Source organism: Marmota flaviventris, chromosome 4 (genome assembly GCF_047511675.1).
Source record: "Marmota flaviventris isolate mMarFla1 chromosome 4, mMarFla1.hap1, whole genome shotgun sequence".
Taxonomy (NCBI): Eukaryota; Metazoa; Chordata; class Mammalia; order Rodentia; family Sciuridae; genus Marmota; species Marmota flaviventris.
Window position 1 is genome coordinate 8,586,757 of NC_092501.1, and position 10,334 is coordinate 8,597,090.

At 40.2% G+C, this 10,334-nt stretch overlaps 1 protein-coding gene across 1 annotated transcript; it reads right to left on the bottom strand.

Moving 5' to 3' along the window:
- Positions 1-1,152: 1,152 nt before the first annotated feature.
- Positions 1,153-9,790, bottom strand: Pstk (phosphoseryl-tRNA kinase). Its single transcript, XM_027930215.3, has 6 exons — positions 9,111-9,790; positions 6,382-6,673; positions 5,945-6,143; positions 4,282-4,360; positions 3,686-3,779; positions 1,153-1,366 (listed from the first exon to the last, which is right to left on the bottom strand). The coding sequence occupies exons 1-6, from the start codon at positions 9,324-9,326 to the stop codon at positions 1,170-1,172; spliced, it is 1,077 nt and encodes a 358-aa protein (XP_027786016.1). The 5' UTR covers positions 9,327-9,790; the 3' UTR covers positions 1,153-1,169.
- Positions 9,791-10,334: the final 544 nt, after the last annotated feature.

Below are 10,334 nucleotides of genomic sequence, written 5' to 3' on the forward strand. Positions count from 1 at the left end.
GTTAGGAAGAGTTTAACATGCACTATTTATAGTACTTTGCCATTAACAGGCAATGTTCTGAAACTAAATTTATTTTTGTTCAGTGAACATGAGTTTAGATCTTTAAAGTTTGTAGATAATTTATCTCCACTAATATTTTTTTAAGAAACTGTGAAGAGATTAACAGGGAATAATTTTATTTCAGATTTTACTAATGTAGTATGTAGCTGCAACTTCTTGAAAATCAAGTAAAGGCTAGCTAGACTTTTACTTTGAAAAAACTCCATTCGGTATTTTTTGTGCTGTTTCGTTTTAGAAAAAAATATTTGCCCTTCATCTGCAGAATTGATTGACAAAGGGAATATTACTAAAAATAAAGAGAGAGAAACCTAATTTTAAGTTCTACAAAATTATTTATCAAATGAGCGTGTTGTTAAAATTTTTTTAATTCCCTGCTAAAGACTTTTTCTTTAATCTTCGAGGGTATATACTTTCTACAACTTGTTTTTGTTAATATGTACTTTGATGTAAAGAACATATTTTGTATGCAAAGCATAAATCTTGCATTATGGTTGTAAAATACATTATATTCTTTAGGAATCCAGGAAACAGTTTAATGCTGAAATAATTATATCTAGTATGTAGTTTAAATGGTGAATGAAGCTTTGCTTTTGTAATATATGAATAAAAAAATAACACTTTCTAATGACCTTGATTTTTCTTTTTTGAAAACTAGAAATAAATTAGTTTTTTAGTAATTTTCTGGTATGTAAAATGTTAAGTTAATAAAAGAAAAAGATTTTATGGGTACTCTGGTTTGAATTTCTAGAATGCCTTACCATGAAAAGATCTATCACCAAGTTAAAAACAAAAATAGCCCCACATATGTACAATTGCCTCCATCCTAGCTTACCCTCTTTATTCAAGATCCATTTAACCTGACTTCTATGCCCTAAGGGTTCTGGCACATCAATGAGGAGGGCCACCTCAGATGCTTAATTATCCATGTCATACCTGATAAGTGACTGAAGTGATTTCTGTTATGACTAATGGGTCCTTTAGAATAGACTGTTTTCTTTGAAAGAATGGTCTTTAGCAGGTCACATTATTGGCCTAGAAAACACCCACTAATACAAAATTACTTATCTGCAAAAGCTCGTCAAAATCAAACAGTTGGAAATTCTGAAATTTTAATGTTGTTTTGAAAAATACTTCTGTACAATATATTGTTTCTCATTACAAAAAAAAGAAGTGACATCTGATAGGTCAGTGGTTGGTTGAAAGCATAGATATTTGTTTCCTTGTCTTAGGTCTTCCAGAAATTCTGCTTTGAGCTTATTAAGTTCTTCTGCTAGAAGCTTCAAGTTGTTAGGAAGTACTTGTTCATCTAAAATAAAAAATATTCTCAAATTATTTCTGCAAATCTAGGCTGAAAATTAATTTGATTATATCACACAAAGGATTCTTCTAAGTTCTCTATCCTATTCAATACAGTAGGTGCTAGACATTCAGGCACTATTACTGAGAATCTGAAGTTCAACTTGACCATTAGCTTTATTAAGATTTAATTCATATACCATAAATTTATCCACTTAACTGTATAATACAGTGCTTTTTCATATAGTCATATAATACAACCATCACTAAAGTTGATTTTAGAACATTTTCATAATCTAAAAACCCTCTACCCTTTGGCTATCACTCTCCTAACTTCCCTTTTTCCTACCCCTTTCTTAATCCCTAATTGTCTCAAAAGTTCCTTGTTCTGGACATTTCGTATGACTAGAATCATATAATAAATGTTTATGATTATTTCACTTTGCATGTTTTCTCATGTTGTATTCTATATCAATACTCCATTCCTTGGCTGAATAATATCCCATTGTGTGGACAGACCACATTTTGTTTATTCATTTATCAGCAGATGGACGTTTGGATTGTTTCCATCTTTTGGCTATCATGAATAATGCTGGTATAAACATTCATGTACAAGTTCTGGTGTGAGCATCTATTTTCATTTCTCTTGAGAATATAGACCTTGAGCAGAATTGCTGGGCCACATGGTAACTACATTTGAGGGAACCGTTAGGCTGTTTTCCAGAGTAGCTGCATCATTTGACATTCCCAGCAGTAGGGCATGAGGGTTCAGATTTCTCCACATCACCAATGTCACCTAGGCTTGAAGTGGTGTCTCCTTATGGTTTTGATTTGTATTTCCTTGATGACTAAGTGATGTCAAATGTATTTTCATGTGGTTATTGACCATTTATATACTTTCATTAGAGAAATGTCTATTAGGATCCTTTGTCCCTTTAAAAAATTGAGTTATTTACTGAGTTATAAGAGTTCTTTCTTTATATATGGATATATACAAGTTCCTTACAAGCTATAAGTTTGCAAATATTTTCTCACCTGTCAGTTGATAGAGGAACTGAATTTTCAATTTTATTTAAACACAGATTTAGAAACTAGACTAACTACCTTGGATCCCCTTAAGAGTTTTTTTATAGGTGGGAAATAGTTAATACAGATTTAGGCATAAGATAGAATAGAAGAAAGGCAACGGTTAAGAGAGAACTCCTGGAACTACTTTTTATTATTTTCTAATTATGCTCCCGTTTCTGTTCTGGACCTTTGCTATAAATTCTGGATCGTAACCCATTAGTGGTGTATGGCACTGTTTTTCTAAAATGAAATTAAAACAGCAGAATTCGTTATACATGTGAGGGTATTTTGTGAAACTTGTAGACATGCCTGAGTTTATGTACCATGTTACATACTGGTTTACAATGTAAGAGCTAATTAAGTATGGATTTTTTTAAAAGTTTGAGAAACACAACATGGTTAGTATGTTTTTTCCTTTCCCAATGTTCTAATCTTTTGTTAGGGTACTAGTAAGTGCTGGTGATGCAGCTGTTCAGTCTTGGGAAAGTTACTTGATCCACTGTGAACCTGCATTTGCCCCTTGTAAAAGCACACCTGCCTTACAGATGTAAAGATTAGAGAGTGTAAGGCACTTAGCTTATAAAGAGAACTAAAGAAATGCTAGCTGCTGTTTTTTTTTTTTCTGCAAGTAAAAATTTATAGTTAAATATTCCAAACCTGAAGGAACTACATATTTCATCTATTAGTTAAATTCCGATTGTACATCAATCTTGCTCAGAATTCCATGAAAATCTTACACCTATCTGGCCCTTGCCTACCTCTCCCCTGCCTTCCTGTGTCACTTCAGGCTCAATGGCTTCTTTCCTGTTCTAGAACATTTCAGATGGCTTTACATCTGGACTTAGGCACATCATATGTCCACTGCCTGGAACCCTCAGGTCTCTTGCCTGGCTTGTTCTTCTCATGACTCACATCTGGGTTTAAATGTTATGTCTAAGAAGCCTTTCTGATTACCTTTTTAAGAATAAACCCATCACTCAACATTGCCTTGGCCTACTTTTTCTTCAAAGCACTGACATATATTTCACATCATTCCTTTTTGTCTCCTCACTAGAATGTCCTGCTGCTTGCTTACTGCCCTTATTGGTTGCAATGTGTCACCAAATTGCAATTTTAAACTAAGCAGGATGTGAAGTTTGGAACCTTATAAACCACCTGAGTGTCAGGAAATGGCCACAACAATAGTCAATATCACATGAATTATAGCACACAACAGTCACAAGTCAACTACATCAACTACAGCCCCCTACTGTCAACAGACCTTTTGCTTCCTTCATTGTCTGAGAGACAATTCTTCGGAGTGTCTGATCAGCTTTATGAAGAACATTAGTTGAACAAATAATTCTGTCCATTTCCTATGTAAATACAGACATTATTATCATTATTGTTACTGGAATAGCTAGTTAGTTTATCAAATAAATGGCTAAATGTAGGTGACCCATTTGATGAGATTAAATGAAAAGTAAAGCGGCTTTCCTGTTTGTTAATTTTCCTTAGGAGAGAGTCTAAAGGAATGATATCCACTTGCTGGAGAGTGTCTGCTGACTGGCTCTCCAGGGAAAAAAGTAATCCCCCAAACCTCTCTGTAGTGTTTGCTTATTTTTGTGGTGTAAATTTACTATCCTTGTCCATTTCAAGCTACCAATATAATGTCAAAAGGCTCCAGTGTTTCTGAAGATGAAGTTTTGGCCAGATGGCACAAGCCACCTAAGGTCACCACTACATCCAGGTGTCAGGTGCTGAATATTGGCAAGACGCCAAGCCATTGACAAAGCTTCTTTACATCTGACTTAAAGCTCAAAAAGATCTGAAAAGTTTTCCTTCTCATTTACACTGAATTCCTACTGGAAGACTTACCTTTTGTTCCATATTGTCCTCTATATTTTTTACTGGATTTTCCAAAGCAGTAAGCAATAATAAATCAGTCACCTCCAGGCTACAGAGAAAGTGGAATAAAATACAATAATTCCTTATGGTGAACATTTCTGTTCTTAAAGACCAAGTATTTATTAATACTGAATTGAATTCTAAAGGAGTAAAACTGCTACAACCCAAGATCATTAGTAAAAAGGGGAAGAACTCAACTGATTTGGAAGTATCTTCCATTTGCAAAATCCAAATACAAAAACAATTATAAGTCCAAACCTCCCTCGTTTACAAAATATTAAATTGATTAAAATATTAATTTCCTAAGACTCATCAGTAAGCTTTGAAAAGTTATCCCCTATCTTCCCCTATTAAATGTTGGGCTATATAGGCTATCATATAGCCTATATAGCCCATCATTTAGTCTTTAGTCTCTGATGAAAGAAGGTCTGTCTTCTGCTTATTTACTGGATAAGGATTAGCAAAGTTCCTCACTGGTCAAGGGTCCAGAGAGGACTGAGGTAGAATTCATTCATTCACTTAAATATTTATTGAGCTTCTCATATGAAAAATATTGTACAACTGCTTATGTAGAACTATGTGCTGATTTGGGGTGTAAAAAGATCCCTAACCCCACCAAGCCTGTAATATAATGGAGGGAAACATCAATTAATTAAGCAAAAATAATTTTGAACAGTAATGGATAGGTGAGTGAAGACAATAAATAAGGTGATAATGGTAAGAGAGTGACTCCTTCACCCTAGTCAGACAAGGCAGTCAGCTTAAATATGTGGGAAACGCAGCGGGGGAGCAAGTACAGAGGCCACAGGAAAAGACCAGTTTAGTTTAAAAGTAGCAAGTGGAGAGGGGAAGTGGTAGAATATGAAGCTGGAGAGTCAGGGCTATTAGAACATGTAAGTAAGGGTCAGGAGTTTGAATTTTACTCAGAGTACATGGAGGACTGAAATGGTAAGCCAGTGAGATCATCATGTTGAGTCTCAACCTCACGATGATTTTTCTCACAGTAGGAATTCAGGTTCTAAAGTGAGACTGCAGGGGGCTTGGCCACTCAACTACCTGGGTATGTCACTTCCTGGGCCTGTTATCCTATGGAAAAAAAATAGGAATTATAGTTTCCCCTCTTAAAGTGTTATTATAAAGATCAAATGAGGGAGCTGGAGTTGTAGCTCAGTGGAAGAGCACTTGCCTAGCATGTGTGAAGCACTGGGTTCGATTCTCAGTACCACATATAAATAAATAAATTAAAGGTCCATCGACAACTAAAAAATATTTTTAAAAAAGATTGAATGAGACCATACATATAAAAGTCCAGAACATGCCCAATACGTAGAATGTGATCAATAACTCTTATTATTTACTTTGTTGAAGTCTGGAAAAGGTACCTTTATCAGGTCATTTTTCAACTTCAACACAGGACCACCAGACTCCACACTTCCCCTTCGACAGTTACCCTGTGACTATGTGGATATAGACATAGGTGACAGGTTCTTAAGACCTGGGACCAAACTGCTCTTACGCACAATAGTCCTCCAGAGCTACGTAAGGATCAGCCAAACCGAGATAGGTAAAATATTTACTAAGCACAGTCATTGGCACAGGGGGCACCAAGGAAAGATGGCTTTGAGTAGCATACCTGCTCTCCAAAGAACATGCTGGACTCTGAATTGTGAGGCTGTTGTGTTCCCAAGCATTTTTCTGAGGGTTGGGCTTTTCTATCTTTTCCCCCATTGCATAAATGGTCTCAGGAGGCAGGGCTCGTAATCTCTGGCCATTCCTCTGCAAGCAGGTCTCAAGGGGACAATCTAAAAAGAGCTGGCAAAAGCCTAATGAATCTGAAAACAGTTAAAATCATCAAGTTACTGGTCTATTATCTTTCCAAAATGTGAAGTTAACATATATTAGACAAACTATCCCAGCTGAAGCAGGAAAAACTCCATCTGTAATACTGAACACCTCACTTTTAAAATTAAATCTGTATAAACCTCCTATCCAATTAAATTCTTACTGAAGACAACAGTGATTGATATATGAATAACTGTTTCCATGTGTAAGAAAAAATGTTTTAATTACATTTCCGAGCCAGCTGGAAGACTTCGTATCTCATACTTTGATAATAAAAGTTGTCATCTAAAACCAAAAATAAAGGTCTAGAAACAGCAGTTTTTGCTAAGAGATAGCAATATGGGGCCTTGAGTGCTGAAGAAAATATCAGTTCTTGATCCTTTAGGCAAGTTATAAAATTTTCCCATATGGCTTCAGTCCTGTTGGGTGGGGCAGACATCTGGCACCCGCTAATGACAGCAGTCAAGAAGCATTCCAGGTACTTCAACAGTTCCTGTCGAAGCATTTTCCATTGGGATGGCTGTAAAAGATGGAAAAATTACAATTTACATTAGGCTTTGGCCAACAGGGTGGTCATCTGTCCCAACTGCCACCCTGCCTTATATGAAAATGTCAGCTTACATTGCCAAACCATCTGGAGTTCCCTACAGACACCTCCTTTCTCAGGCTTCCGTCTTCATATACACTGCTCCCTCTGACTGAAAATTCTTATTTAATGCTGGTAGTGCCGAGAGAAGCCTCCTTCAGACTCAGCCTCGCTGAAGGCAACTCAGCTTCTCCCTTGCCTACTGACACACCCCGTTTTGTACATATTATGTGTCCACTCTAGTTATAAACACTGGGCTATTTAACTGTTTGCACATCTCTATCTCTCTGCCAGATCACTAGTTCACTGTATACCATCCTCCAACTGACAGTCTGGCACCTATCTGGTGTTCCCAAAATGTATATTCAATGAATGAATGAGTGAGTGAATCAATGAGAGAATGAAAAGCTCTCATTTAGAAAGGAGGAGCTAAATAAAACATCCTGCCAAATTAAGAGTTGGCTAAGATATGACAGTGCTGATTTGCCCCTGAAATGAGGAAGATTATGGACAGCGAGATGGTCAGCTGAAAGGTCTCCAGGTCAGGATAAAAAGTCCTCAGGCTAACAACTCGGCTGGTCGGGGGCTAGAAAATATGCAGGAAGCAGACTGATGGGAAGAAAATAAGCAATTTGAGAATACAAGCAATCGTGTGTTGGTCCAGGGCTGTGAGGAGCACTGACATATTCCTGAAGTCAAGGATGAAGGGAGAATGCCAGGACAGGTCAGGTCCCTGCCTTACCACCTCACTGAGATTACACCGTGCGCAGGTGCATCAGCTAAACCACTAAGCAGGAAACACGAATCACTTCCTAAAAAGTGAGATTTTCTAATCATGGTGACCAAATGAGTCCCAGAACCTCTGTCTAAAGACAAAGAGTGGGAAAAATATATAGTAATGAACACGAGGCAAAGGCCAGCAAATACAACACTCCTACCAACAATTTTCTACTTTCTTCCAACTAAATCCTGTGCTACCCCAACACTGTATTTATCTCCCAGTTAATCAAGAATGAAGAAGTAGATAAGCTTTCCTGGAGAGGTGGAGAACTTGTCCACATGCCAAAAGAACTATATTTTCACAAATATACTTATTGAGCAGAACCATGTCATGTTTGCATTTGATTTATGTGAATTCATCTACACTCAAACACACAGCAACAAAAATTACAATTTAAAAATTTCAGAATATTTCAAGGGGTATTTGCTCTAGAGTGAGTAAATTACAGACAGGCCTTACTCTTCCCCCAGTGGCCTCTTTCCATGTGCTTCTCCAAGAGGGTACATCTCAGTGTGCTGACTTTAAGTTGACGGATTAAAGTCAAGTAAATGCTTGGAACATACAAGCTGGTTCCCAAATACAAGCCCATTAAATCATCCAGTGGTCAACTAGGACACAGTCATCTTTTCCAATTCTGGTGGAGCCAGATTTTCCCTGACAGGAATGAAGATAAGCCTGAGAGGCCAGGCCCTTCATTTGGACAGCCTCTTTCTTTCTGGGAGGGACTCTAGCAAACGTTGTTCAAAACAAAATTTTTTTAGGGGAATAAAATTCCCTTTACACCAAATGACAGAGTTCAAGCTCCACAGACGATCTGGTGTTAAACTGGCTACCCTGGACTCTTGAGAGATTCCTATCTTGGCCCAAGGAGAAACTTCCCGTGGGTCTGGTGGTGCTCACCCATAATCCCAGCTACTCGGGAGGCTGAGGCAGGAGGACCACAAGTTCAAAGCCAACCTCAGCAATTTAGCCAGGCTCTAATCAACTTATTGAAGATTCTGTCTCAAAAAAAAAAAAAAAAAGACTGGGGGGAGGGGGGGGATATAGCTCTATGGTAAAGCGCCCCTAAGTTCAACCCCCAGTACCAAAAAAAACCCAGAAAACTAGAAAAGAAAATTACTTCTGTCTACAAGGAATTTCTACCCTGTACACTGAACTCAGAACTTAACTCTGCGGTAAGATTCCAGTGTGGGACGCGACGGTGCAGGTCTATAGGTTACTCTGGAGGTGAAGGCATGAGGTTCGCTTGAGCCTAGAAGTAAGAGGCCAGCCTGGGCAAAATAGCGAGACCTCGTCTCAAATCAAAAACAAAAATCAAAAGGCTCCACTGCACAGAATATGCAATCCATAAATGCACCAAACGCACACGTAAACCTCCATAATGCATCATTCTAAAAGTCTTATCCAAGGCCCCCTAGTTCACGGGCTGCAACGTTAACCGTGCCCACTGTCCTGGAACTCGGTGTCCCCTCCCCGGCAGGGCTCCATCTCCTACACAGCGGGCGCTCGCTACCGTCCACACGGCACACGTCCGCGTGCACCCGGCGCTGCGTGCCCGCGCTCGGCGCCCTCAGCCCGCCCCGTGCTGACCGGCGGCCGCGCGCCCTCGGAATCCAGGGAGGCGTCTGGGAGGACGTCGTCGTAGGAGAGGACGCCCACGGTCCAGCCTCGCTCCTGCCGCAGCCGGCGGCCCAGGGCGCGCGCGAAGGTCGATTTTCCCGCTGCAGGCAGGCCGCACAGCACGCAAAGGCCTCGCTCCCTCGGCCCTGCGCTACCGGCAGCCTGGGCGCCCGCCGCGGTCTCCATGCTGTCCGCGGCCGGTGGCGGCACCGGAGTCCCCCAGTTCGCCCAGCGCGCACGCGCCGCGCTCCCGCTGCCCTGCTGCGCCCCCTGGCGCCGCGGCGAAGGAATGGGCGAGGCTTCGAGTCCAGGAGGGATACCCGGTGCAGGTGTTCCCAGGGCGCCCTTAGGGTCACGCGGCCAGCCTTCTAGCCGCGGAGTCCACGGCGCTGCGTCTCCTTCTTCCCGACATTGCTAATGGGTCCCAGGACTGGGTTAGTCTCCCTACAGAATCATTCTCCCTTCCAGAAACGAAAGCCATTAGGACTTGTGCCTCGGTTTTGTTTCCTGCCCAGGAAAAACTCAAAAGAGACTCTGGGCATTTTTATCCAGCAGGCTTTAAAAGGTAAATTCCCGGAGACCAAAGAAGAGGAAGCGAAGCGAAGACCGGGCTCCGCTGCCCTTGCTAGAGGTGAACCGGGCAAGAGCAAAGTAATATCAGTTATGGCGCCGGAGCGCCACCTGTTGGCGACAAGGGTGAGGACATGCGGGCTGGAAAGGAAATCCTTGGACCTCTTCTGCGGTGCAGGACGCAGGGTTGGGGAGCTTGTTAGCGTTAAGTATGGTGGAGAGAGAGAAAAAACAAGAAATGTTAATGTGGGAATACTGTGTAGGGCAAAAGGAATTCAGATGCTACTTTTTCATCGTATTTTTCGGAGATGATTACTTTCTACTCATGACGGTTATATTCAAAATATGAACACGTGAGGATACAATCAATGTTTACTGGGCTGAAATACAACCAGTAACCTGATATGCTTTTAGAGCACATGCAATAAATCGTCTCCTTTTCATTCGGATTGCAAATGAACAGTATTGCAGTATTGAGTTACTCCCCATCTCATGATTTTTTTTTTTTTTTTTTTGAGGGGGCTGGATACTAGATGCCCATTTCTTCTATTTTTTATTTTGAGACAGAGTCTTGCTAAGTTGCTGAGGCTGACCTGGAATTTGGAATCCTCCTACCTCTGCCTC